The sequence below is a fragment of the Phalacrocorax carbo genome, chromosome 6, assembly GCF_963921805.1.
Source record: "Phalacrocorax carbo chromosome 6, bPhaCar2.1, whole genome shotgun sequence".
In the NCBI taxonomy this organism is placed as follows: domain Eukaryota; kingdom Metazoa; phylum Chordata; class Aves; order Suliformes; family Phalacrocoracidae; genus Phalacrocorax; species Phalacrocorax carbo.
Genome location: NC_087518.1, coordinates 37,345,022 through 37,357,768, shown reverse-complemented (window position 1 = coordinate 37,357,768; position 12,747 = coordinate 37,345,022). Strand labels below are relative to the sequence as shown.

The 12,747-nt window shown below is 36.1% G+C and overlaps 1 protein-coding gene across 11 annotated transcripts in view; it reads left to right on the top strand.

Moving 5' to 3' along the window:
• The window catches only part of KCNT2 (potassium sodium-activated channel subfamily T member 2), a 144,229-nt gene that overhangs the window by 67,763 nt on the left and 63,719 nt on the right, over positions 1-12,747 (top strand). For all 11 annotated transcript variants that reach the window (XR_010373412.1, XM_064454747.1, XM_064454744.1 and 8 more), the window contains 2 exons: positions 9,255-9,435; positions 11,655-11,819. Coding sequence is in view for 10 of the 11 variants with exons in the window: in XM_064454747.1 (XP_064310817.1) it covers positions 9,255-9,435; positions 11,655-11,819 (346 nt within the window). In the remaining variant the exon portion in view is untranslated. The remainder of the gene's footprint in view (positions 1-9,254; positions 9,436-11,654; positions 11,820-12,747) is intronic.

Here is a 12,747-nt window from a genome sequence, read left to right as displayed (position 1 = left end):
TGGGTCTTCTATTTATTCACCCTTTAGTCTTCCAAATGCATATTCTGTTGTTTTTCTCAGGAAGAGATTTTCTCAGGAAGAGATTTTCTCCCTTTTGGGTGCCTAATAAAAGAATCCATAAACTCAGTAAACATATGATAAGCTGTTTCTAGTAAATTATATTGCATGACTAGTTTTTCTTGCTTGGGTTACACATCACATACAAAAATACCGCTCTACAAGCAAAGCTTGCAGGACCTGGAATGAGAAGGGTAGAATTTGTGAGGTAGACCATGCTTCAGGGAGGCCACGTAGCCAATGTTCTCGCTCAGGAAAAGTCAGCGTTCTGTTGTCAGTCTTAGTTCTCCATGTCTTCTAATGATGAAGATTCTCATCATTATCGTTATGCAGTACAGTCCTTTTAGATAATTGGTGATGAAAACAAATGTGAATGAAAATTTCTGGGAAAATATGAGCTTAATGCAGACAGTGAGGACTGGCTGCAAGAGCATATTAAGAGATTATGACTGAGATATAAATAAGGCAAGCAGAAATCAGTTTCTGCCATATCTACAAGTAAAATTCACTTCTGACAGAGCTTGGGTATAACTCTGGAACAGAATATATGTTTCACAGAAATTTAAGCTGGAAAGAAAAATCTCACCTATGAGCTTTCCAAAGGGCTGCACCCCTCATGCCTATGGTTAAGGTGGATAAGACAAATGGTATCTGCTGTGAATGACTTGCAAGCTTTAGATCACTCCAGCCTGTATTTATTATTGGTCCGAGTTTCACAGCGGGATAAGCAGTACAAGGCAGACTGTTCTTCCTGAATATTACTTATCTGTAAATTTCTAAGAAATTAATTTTTCTTTATGGAGTTACTAACAAGAAAATTTTGCAACTCGAGGAAGGTAATTTGGCTTGTCCTGAAGCAGTTGTTTTAGCAGCAGTGAGAGCAGCAAAAAAGACTTGCACTCAAAATGCAAACAAATGAGACGCTGTCAGAGACACGTAAAAATGGGTGGGAGTGTAGGGAAGATCAATGATGAATATCCTTAAGAATCAAATGAAAATGCAGGACACTGAATTAGAGGAGCCTTTTGCCTAATCCAGTATGGATATTGGCCATTTTTTCTGTGTCAGTCCTTTCAGAAACTTTATCTATCCATCCAACTTGAGAATCATTTTGCCTCTTCTTATCATCTCTCTCTGTCACTGTCATAAAGGGGAAAGAAAACTGGATGTGGGTCTGGATTCACAGTCATAGAGGATTATATGAAGCTGAATCTTCCATATCTCCAGTAGCAGTCTGATGAGTAAGAATGGCTTCCTTCAAAAAGGAGCAAATGATAAAAAAAGATAAAAAGTGGTGCTTCCATAGTAGATGTAACCTGATCTCAGAGTTCTGAAAGACTGAGTTTCCATTTATTTATTACTGTTGGCTTCTCTTAGCCAACCTTCTATGATTCAAGTTTTCTTTTTTTAAGAAATCTGATGATTAAAATCCAAGTTTAGCATGTTTAAAATCTGTCAAGTGCATAATTAAACAACTTCTATAGCAGTAGTGGTACAATACCAGGCTTTGGAAATTGAATACAGTTTTTCATGTGTTACCTCAAAACAAACTTAGGTTCTGACAGATATCCAAATACAGTCCTAGAGCTAGTCCTCATTTTTTGTTTTCTTCATATTTATAAGTATTTCTATTACTTTTTAGTATTTCTGCTAAGAGGATAACTATAGGCTGCGTTCTGTCACTAGGAAATGAAACATATACTGGTCATAATCCCTCTGTCTCCAATTCCTATCCTGATTCTACACACTGGGTTAGTTGCTTCTTATGCACATTTAAAAAATATTCAGATAATGAATCTTTCAATTGTTAATTCAGTTTGATTGAGGGAGTGTGGGTGGTTTGCATAACTGCTACAACTGTTACACCCTTAAGAGTGTTTCAAAACTACTGCAAGAAACATTAAGCATGATGTTCCAAAGCATAAGGTATTGGGTGTATTAAATTACAAGTTTTCATTTTAATTCTCCGACACAACACATAATTTCTGAGTATTATAAATAGATTAATTATTCTTCCTGAGAAAGGATAGGTATGTAATATTACCTAATTCTGTAATGCCCTGCAAGTGAAGCATATCTGGTGGTTGAAGTACTGATGGCATGATTCTATGTCCTGAACGGTTCCTGACCCCTTGTGTGAGCAGTGCAAAACCTCAGACTCCAGCAGGCTCTTAGCTGCAACAGTATTGACATACTGAAGTTGGAATGCCAAGGTTTACTTTGCCTACCATCAAAGCTCTGGGGCGGACTGAAAGCATACAAAAATACAGATAGTTCTTTGGACTTACAGGCAGAAGTGTGCACAGACCTTTTTATGGAAATAAACTGAGCTGAATGCTGCCCAGTGGGACTCCACTTGTGCAGTCTCAATGACCAGAGTTGTTTTACTTGCAACTCCACTTCACATTTCACAAAACACAGCAGCAGGAGTAGAAAGGTCCTCACTCAGTTTCAACAAATATTTATATACTATTGGTCATTTCATAATATCCTATTCTGCTTAACAAGATGTTCTGCAGTTTCTGGAAGTCACGTGGCTTACTTGTGGAAGTTTATTTTTATAAGTTGAGCTTTTGCAACCATTAGCTGCATATACTGATCTCTGGGGAAGGCAAATGCTTATATTAGACACTATAGGTATGCAATAATGATGTTATCAAACAATAATTTAGGATAAAGATACAGTTGGAATACCTAAAAGGTGACCTTTCCAGCTGAAGAGAAGTTAGAATTCATTTCTGCACAGTGGGATTGCTTTGTAAAGAGTTCTGCACCCCTACCTCAGCTTGTATTTGAAGTCCCACAGAACTGAAGAGCTTGGTTGAAGGTCTGTTGAAGTAATCTGAGACTTCCCCTTCACTACTGTGATTCTGAAAAAAAGGGAGTGTTGTATGAAAACACATGCCATCTCTGAAAAGAAAATACTCTGGAAAAATAGGAAGATTTACATTGGACGATCTGATGAAGTGGCGTTAGAGTTGCAAAAATGTCTGAGATACTTATTATAATATTGATTTTGTCCTTGAATATTAAGAAGTCACAATGGCAGCAGTATCTTTTTTTTTTTTTGTCCAGTCAGTGAATACATTTCAGCATGATCTACTGCATTCGTAGGATCATTTGTTACCAACTAAGAATAGCAAGTATATTTCTTTCCTGACTTTAAAGACAGCATAACAACCTTAATCTTCTTTCCAATTAGCATTTCTCCCTCGCTCCTTTCACTGTCTTGTATGCAGTTGCTTATTTCTATATTCTGGAATTTAGTTATTCCCACAGCTTTAAAGCCTTCTATATGGAATGAAAGGTGCAAATGGAACTTCTCATTATAATTCTTAAATCTGATACATTACACATGATATATTGTACCAGATTCTATCATTTTAACGTTTTGGAAATTGCACATCTACTTAAATAGTCAATTTTTTTCCTATTTTAATGCTGTTTATAGAAAATTGCTTTTCAGAAAATAACTGTTTAGGAAAAAAAGGGTTTTGTGAAAGACCTGAGAAAGCATTACAGGGCTTGGAAAAAAAATGAAGCATTTGGTTTGCAGCAACTTCAAACCTCATCTTCAGGGTTTTTGGAGAGGATAGACATTTTATTATTGGTCAGAGTATTTTCTGATTGTGTCTTCATGTATCTACTTGTTGTTTCTGCTCATCCCTTGTTCTTTTTCTTTGCCTTTACTCTCTTTTCTTTGAAAGCAGGGCATTCTCCAGATACAGCATTAGTCCTAACATCACATGCACACATAACATAATATGCTTATAAATATATAAAGGGTGAGCGTCAAGAGGATGGGGCCACACTCTTTTCAGTGGTGCCCAATGACAGGCCAAGGGGCAATGGGCACAAGCTGGAACACAGGAAGCTCCACCTGAATATGAGGAAAAACTTCTTTCCTGTGAGGGTGACAGAGCAGTGGCACAGGCTGCCCAGGGAGGTTGTGGAGTCTCCTTCCCTGGAGACAATCAAACCCTGCCTGGATGCGTTCCTGTGCCCCCTGCTCTCGGTGTGCCTGCTCAAGCAGGTGGGTTGGACGAGGTGATCTCCAGAGGTCCCTTCCAACCCCTACCATTCTGTGATTCTGTGATCACTTTCATCTCGAGGACTTAAGACTGGCACCAGCTTAATATTAACATCCTTGGCAAATAGTGAGCACCTTTTGCCAATTTCAGGCAAAACATCTCTGCATTTGTCCAGCTTCTAAGAGGTATTACACGCCTCCCAGAGTGAGATGAAGTATGAACTGTTCTATAGCCATATTTTATTTTGGTGTAAAGATTATCAAAGTTTCTATAAACATCTTGGGTGAACTCTTCCAAATCTTAATTTCCTTAAGCAGATACTTACAGCCACTATAGTGGTAAAATATGTCTTAAATGCCTGCCCGTGTATTTCCTGGGAAGTTAACATGGTTTTCATCTTCAGTATTTCGCTGTATTTGAATTTTACCCATAGATATTTGCTACAGTTGATGGTCTATCAACAATTTTGCTGACTGATGGTTCATTCCAATTTTTCTCATAAAGAAAAAAACCTGTGACAGTGTCATCAGAAAATTTTTAAATAATACAAACAGCAATTGGCAGTACAGAACAATCAAATAATAGTAATTTAATTTGTAATTTGTTCTGACATCACCAATCCGTGTTGGATATGCAGAAACTTCAAAGAGTTTTGGGTGTGAGAAACTATTGGGAATGCTTACTTAATATGCAGAATTACTGTATTTCTGAGTTATTTCAGATGTAACTTCTGTAGTATATAAGCACTAAGTCTGCCCCACAAAATCTCACTGAACCTGATAAAACTAATCCTCATTGATTTCAACATATTCATTATCTAGTCCCGGTAGCTATCTACTTAAAACACAACAAAGTAAATATAGAACTTGTAGCTCAAAGTTAAAGTCCAAAGAAAACAATGCTGTTAGTTGTTTCTTAATCCTGAAGACACCTAAGCATCTCTAACTTTTGGCTTCAATGTCTGGTGCATTATTTTAGACCTCAAGAGGTTGTAGCTGTAAACAATAATTTTCTCTAAAAGTGAAAATAGAAATGTAGAAATCAGACATGTTTGTCAACACTGACAAATGAAAATACAAAACAAATTATAAGTAATTATAAAGATGGATAGTTAATGTATAGTACTTGCAAATTGCTATGCCAATGGTTCTTGTTACGTCCATTTCTATGACATGCAGCATGACGAAGATCTGACTTAATCTTAGGGGTTATTTTACTGTACAGTATTTATTTCTGTACTATGTGTAGAGGTAGGTTATTTATAGACTAGTTAGTTTTGGCACATAAATACTCAAGCAAACAAAGATTCCTGGAATTAGAAAGAAAACTTCCAGTAAAACAAAGGCTGAACTCTCAAAAGTTCAAATGATACCTAAACCTAACAAGACTAATCTTCAGAAATTGCACGTTACTATCTTTACTTTTTGTTTTCCAAGTGCAGTGTTTAAAAATCACACTCTGTTCTCCAGAAGTTTGTAATCAATTTTCTGATACTACTTTTACTTTAGCAGACCCATGGTTTGGGTTTCTGTGTTTGTTTTTTTTTAATTAATATTAAATCTCCACGCCATTAAACCAATTTTGTTTTGTTGTAACCGCTCATTTAGATCCACTGTGAAATGACAGCCTTGCTGAATTTACAGGAAAGCTAAGATTGGTATAGAAAGTGCTGACTTAAGCCCTATTAATTAGGCATTTTCTGTGTATTTAGTATTACAGTGGTTTATTTGCTCCACAAGAACAACTCGGTGTGAGCGTTGCCTTTGCTGAACATGCCTTTCCTGTGTGAAATCATTATGTTTGCCCAGGGATGACCAAGTAAATTATTGTTTCTTCATGGAATGAAAGAGGAGGAAGCAATCAAGAACAAGGAGATAAAAATACCACCATAAAATATCAAAACAGCCAAAAGATGAAGTCCAAGTTACTGCATATTTCATTGTCAGGAAGTAAGAGAAAGCAGACAAGAACATGTTTTCTGTATTGGTACATGTATTTATGCATCTTTTAAAATTAATGCATAACATTGCTACTACTATTCATAGAAAGGATTAGGTTATATTAAAAGGTGTCAGTAAGTTGTGGGTAATGGAGTAACTAATCCATGTGGGCTTGGCTTCATGGACAGCCAATAACTTTCCACTACACTCTCTATGGAGTGTAATTAGGTAGCCCAAATAAGTAGGAACATGCTATAGATGCTAAGTAACATTTCTTTAGAGGCACTGGTAGTAAGAATAAAGTATAATATTCTTGGGGGAGGAGTAAAAGAAGTAATATTTCATTTGGTAATTAAACTTCCATAAAGTTGTCTCATGGAAGTCAGGTTTTTCTTCAGTTTTGTGATCTCTGGCTCTAGTAAAAACAAAAGGCAGAGCAGCAAAACACCCAGTAAAATTAAGACATGGTAACCTACTTTTGGATTGATCATTCCTTTGTTTTCAGAGTTAGGGCTTTAAAGTACAATTTGGTAGAGCCGCAAATGAAGTACAAGTAAATTTGAGGAAAGAAATTAATTTGTTCAACAAGTTGTTAGAAGAGCTGAATTTCTGCTTCAGCAAAGAAGTAACTCCCATGTCTTATTGGCTTTGTTAATATTGTTAACTAAATGTGAGAAGCTCTGGCTCATGCCCACTGAGGTCAACAAGAAACAGCTTGAATCCACAACATTTTGGATCAGGCACAAAATTATTTTGATGGCTTCAAGGAATAAGAATATAGAGGACTATAAGGGAGAACATAGAGGACTATAAGGGAGTACAGCTGATAAAATGAAATCTTGGTCTCACTAAATTCAATGGGAATTTTACTGTTCACTTAGAAAAGGCTGAAATGGTTCATGATATATTAACTTACTTCAGTTAAGCTAAAGTATGATTGGGTGAGCCGGCTATGGAAAGCTCATGAATAATAATAATAAATAAAAGGTCTCCTTTATCAAGGCTTAATTTTTCTTACCAGCAAGCTATGAAAATTTTTCTTCAGTTTTTACAAAATGAATGAAAAGTGAAGAAGCAATTCCTCATTCTGCCTGTCCTGTCAGATACAAAGGGTAAAACTGACCCTTTTGAATGTACAAACACCAAGCAATTTCACAGGCACCAGCATCAGGGAAAAAAGCATTTCTACCAATAATAGGACCATGCATTATGCTTCAGTACAAACCCATCTGCAAATATTTAGCATACTTAGTAGAATGGTGAAGTAGTCCTGTTATGTGGGAGCCATATCACTAGCTCCGTGTAATTGCTGGCCCTTGTGTCCTTAATTCCTGAAGTCAAGGTTATATGTTTTAGAGATGTACCCACAAAAGACAACTAAAGGGAAGAAAATGAACCAAGGTTATCAGGAATAATAACAGTAAAGAATAACAAATCCATCACCATTGTGCTTTTAAAATTACATATAAATTATGTGAATAATGATATTAAAATAGCTTCTTTTTCCATACTTGGATGCCTCTGCAGTATACTCCATTATTTCAAATTAACACTGGAAAAGGATTTAGCTGAAAAACTTCCTTATCTGAGACCAAAAGAAAGCTTCATTAGAGTAATTCCTTACAGTCCTTCAGTTAATATTTTCAGAGACAAAAATATAATTACCCTTAAGAATTCTTAGGAAAAAAAAGAATTGGGAACCTAGTGAAATTATGGAAGAACTAGATTACAACTCCAGTGAAAAATGTGGGACAAATTGGATATGAATATGAAAGTATCAGTTCTGACTGAAGTATGAAACTTATGCAAACAACAGGGAAAAAACCCACCCTTTTTAGAACATTTTGAGATGTGTGAAAACTACAAATGCTAGAGCTGTGAAAAGGAAACTGGGAATTTGATCCATATGTTCTGGAAATGCCACTGCCCACAGCTAAACTATTTTTGGAGAACAGAACAGAGAACATGAGAACAACTGCTAAAGCTGTTATAAACACAGGGTCTCCCTGGTGATGCAAAGATCCTACCATGGCAGATATTCATGAGTGACTATTACCATCTGGATACCATATATGAAAAAATCATCTTTGCATGTTCTAGATTAATTACTAAGGAATATGATATTATTTATCAGTTATCTTTCTAATTTTCTGAGGAGAAATCATTCCACTAAGTCCAAGGGGAAAAAACAGTATTCAGAGTGGTTCACACTGATTTTCTTCATGAGGTGAATATAATTCAAAAGCTGGAACTGGTCTCAGTAATTCTCCTGTATTAGGGAAGATCATATTTTAAGCTTGGGAAACTCTTTATTTTAAAAATCTGCAACATACGAAATAGCAGTAAGACCTGTGGACTGGTTCTGCTACTGCTTCTCAAAACCAAGAGCACATCATGCTGATTACAAGAGAAATAATGACCAATTAAACTTGGGCTCCCATTTACTTGGCCACAGGAATATGTGAATGGAAGGTATGAACTTCATTCATTCTGCTGTCGAAGACAACCAAGCCTTATATTTCCCTTCTGTACTTTTAGCAAGTGGAGTCTTCATACCAGTTGGTATCTTCCACCTTCTACCTGAAGGCTGACCCTGGACACTTATTCCTGTGACAATTTGATATCCTGCAATTCTCACATTCAGTTTATTCTAGACAGTCAGTATCTATTTGTACCAACAATATCCTTCTAGCATGCAAGATGCACTCTCATAACTAGTTCCTGCTAGTTACTCTTGCCACAGAAAGGGATAGAGACCAGCATAAAGAGAAATAGATTTTAAGAAAGCAGTATGTACATTTTCTTGTCCATACCAACAAACTTCCCCTGAAAAAGTTAAAAGATGTTTATAAAAAATTCTAAATAGTGGCAACTCTATACCATCTGTTTTGTTCTGGTTTAGAAAGGAATTGCATCAATCCATGATGTTCTATATACCGCTTCTCCCTCACAACAGCCACTAAGCAAAACCTAACAACAAAGTTGTGACTATCATTCAAATAATTAAAAAATCATTTTCTTTTATTACAAAAAACGTTTGAAAATTATATTAACAACACATTTCTGGTTTGATAGTAATTTTTACTTTTCTCTGAAAAAATGTCTTTGCTAAGGAATTTATGAATTCTGAAAATAAACAGTTTTCTGCACATTTAATCATCAAACTTGAACTGACCCTAAGTACAGTTTTTATTTTTCATGTCTTTATTCATTCTCTTCTACATAGTATTTGTGGAATTCAGCATCTGGAACGAGCAGGAAACAGGTTGACTCTCTTTGACTCCCTTTATTTCTGCATAGTGACATTTTCCACTGTGGGCTTTGGGGATGTTACACCCAAGATATGGCCTTCAAAGCTGCTTGTTGTCATTATGATCTGTGTTGCTCTTGTGGTGTTGCCCATACAGGTAAATGTGGATTTTTCTTCTCTTTAGAATTGTTTTTAAAATGAAAGAATAATAACTGAAATAATTTATTGTTATTATTATTATTGCGTATAAAATGTCAGGAAAATAACCCGCCCTCTATACCTCCTATTCTGTTGTTTGATTTGTTTGGGGTTTTTTTTGGTCCCTCCCCAACCCCTTCCCAATGTGTGTCCTCCTATAGTCTGGATTTATACTAAGAACCAGGGCACTAATAACAGTTCTCAAGTGCTGGTGAAAACTTTCTGTTCCTGTCAGGTACCACAGAGCCCTTCCTTCATCCTGAGATATGGGTTTGTTATTAATGGAGCAATTAAAAAAAAAAGACCAAAAAAAACCAACCCTAAAAAAACCCCTCAAACCAAAACAACCCCAAAACCCCCAAAAACCCAGTTGCCAGCACTTTCTTTATGAGTATAGCATTTCCTCTGCAGCTTCTTCCTCTTTCTAATCTTGATTCTTTCCTCTTCCTCTCTTATTCTTACAGTGCAGTGCTAACTTGAAAAAAAATCTCATTAAATGTGCAACCCCAGCAAATTGGGTTCACAGCTGTGTATGTTGGTACACACGCACACAGAGCCAACAGCACAGTTAGGAATTTTTGATGCCTACTTAAGTTTAGGACTTCCAACAGTTTCAACAGGAAAAGGCTGGTTTATGAAAATTCAAGTCAATCACTGTCATTAAATTTGTAGCAAACATTGCCCAGCTCATTAGGTGAGGCTTGATGAGGGAAACCCTCAGATTACATGGGAAGTCCTGCCAAGATCTAACTGTTCCACCTTTGGTGATCACCCAGACCTCATGTGACAAAAAACGGATGTGGGGAGACGTCGACCATGCTTATCAAAGCTTCTGGTAGACCTGCTAGACTGTGAATTCCAAAGTTTTTCTCGCAGCCATAGTTTCCAGACCCTGATTCTCTGACACTAAACTAAAGCTTACTGCGAGCAGACAACAGAGAAACCATGGGAGGTTGGAAGCTCAAGCTTTCAGCATTAATTTTCTTGAAACTATTTGAACATTTTAATTATACCTAAATATTTAATATCTGCATGCACAGACATATGCACTAACACAATTATATTCCCACTCAATGGAAATTCTGTAAAATGTGTATTCTCTTGAAAAATGTATAGTCTACTAAAATGTGCTTTGTTTAAGAAATTTGGAATTTCTTAGGAAACAGAATTTTCATCTTTCAGGTAGTTCTGATATACGCTTCAGGTATAAGAACTCTGCATTAACAGTAAATAACCTGGAATCTACTGCCCTTTCACATAAACTTGCCTATTATTAGCTACTTTATTGTATAGCTTTGTAGTGATGATGGGGCTTCATATAGTTTTCCATACACAGAATGCAGGAGGCATTCTCTCCTGAGCTTTTGTCCTGCTATGATATGAAATCAGTTATTATTCATGATTCAGTCTCTCAATCAGTTGAATGTGGATGAGAAAAAGCAGCTTCACACAGATATATAGTTAAATTGAGCTTAGTATTAAATGCATATTACTTACAAGAAGCTTTGAAATGGTGTTTGTTTTATTACAGATTGTTACAATGGCACTGATTATTACATTATTCTCTTTAGTCTAAAGGATTCAGACTTGTAGAGCAATATTTACTGTTAGCCTGCATATATTGTTCAGCTGGCAAAGGCAAATTTGCTGTATTAACAGCTGCTGTGTAGTTAAGTCGTATCTAAATTTATAAGACAGATAAGAGGATATACAGAAGGTCACGTTCAGAACATAAAATCTCAGAGAGGAGTTATTGCCTTAAGTAAAATGGTGCTTCTATCTGAGTATCTGTACTCACAGTACACACTAAAGTGTGTGAAAATTTAACCTTTCATTTGAGGGAAGCATTTATGTCACATGGCACTGGAAAAGGAAATAAGGTACAGCCTTCATGCTTTTCTAAAATCTTAAGATTTACTGTAATCTCACGATATTTTAATGGATTTACCCTGCTATTTGTGTGTGGTAAAGACTGGTTCTACCGCCATGTTTTTCAATCACCCTATTATTAATCTCACCCACTTACTAGAGAAGTTTTTACGAAGAAAAAAGCATTGTGGGTGAAGGGCATCTTTTCATAAAGGCATGAGATGAATGATGCAACATTGTTAGGTCACGATGCAGCTGTATTACACATCTTCTTGTCCATATTTCACTGACAATTGGCATCTCTTGCAGTTTGAACAGCTGGCATATTTGTGGATGGAGAGACAAAAGTCTGGTGGTAACTACAGTCGACACAGAGCTCAGACGGAAAAACATGTTGTGCTGTGTGTTAGCTCTCTGAAGATTGACTTACTTATGGATTTCTTAAATGAATTCTATGCTCACCCCAGATTGCAGGTACATACAGTGAGAAAAAGAAAGAAAATAAACTCAAAACACTGAATTTTTGCAGCCTTCTGAAATGGTCTTTAATTTGTAAAACTGAATTTGGGAATAGCTGACTGAATTGGGAATCTATAATTGCAATAAGAAGCTGAGACATAGTATGGAGACATTCATTTTAAATTGATGTAAATAGATAGAACTACTGTCTTGTTGAATTATGCCAGTCCTTTTAGAAACAGGTATTTCCGTGCAAATTCCTTATATTCTACCCCCAAATAGAAAATAAATGAAAACTACTCAAATTATTTGTTCCTGTTGTTTTGGGACTGGATTCAGAACTCCTTATAAGCCAAAGCATCTTCGGTTTTCTCATTTTGCTTTGGTTTTTGCCAGTGTTAGGAAGATTAGGTCCTTTTGGAATTGTTGAAATTAAGAAGGCTAAAAAGATTACACACAAGAGATTTTCTTAGTGTACACATATTCCCTAGCTAAGGCAAACAGATGCCATATGACTTGTTTTGATCACATGAAAGCTTATTTATATGAGGCAGCAATTTGCATTCATTATCATTAGCTTTGCTACAGACCATTTCTTTTACTAAATCTTCTCTGTCTTTTACCTGTGGTATCATGCTTGATTAACTAGCGGAAAAAAAAAATCACAAAAATAAAATCCTCAAATTGCTGAGCAGCAGTTTGACAAACCCCAGATCCAAAATATTCCCTGGAATAATTAGCTAGTAATAGGCATAAGCCAATGCACAAAGAAATCCAGTTCTTTATAGATGCAAACACAAACTGAAATCCAAAACTTGGTTAAGTAGCCTGAAGAATGAGTCAGGCTCTGTGATAGACTGCAAACAAAGAAGAAAAGTCCTAATACTACTTATGTAACCTAAAAGAGCTTATATGCATTCCCTTCACAGTTGAAATGGGAAGC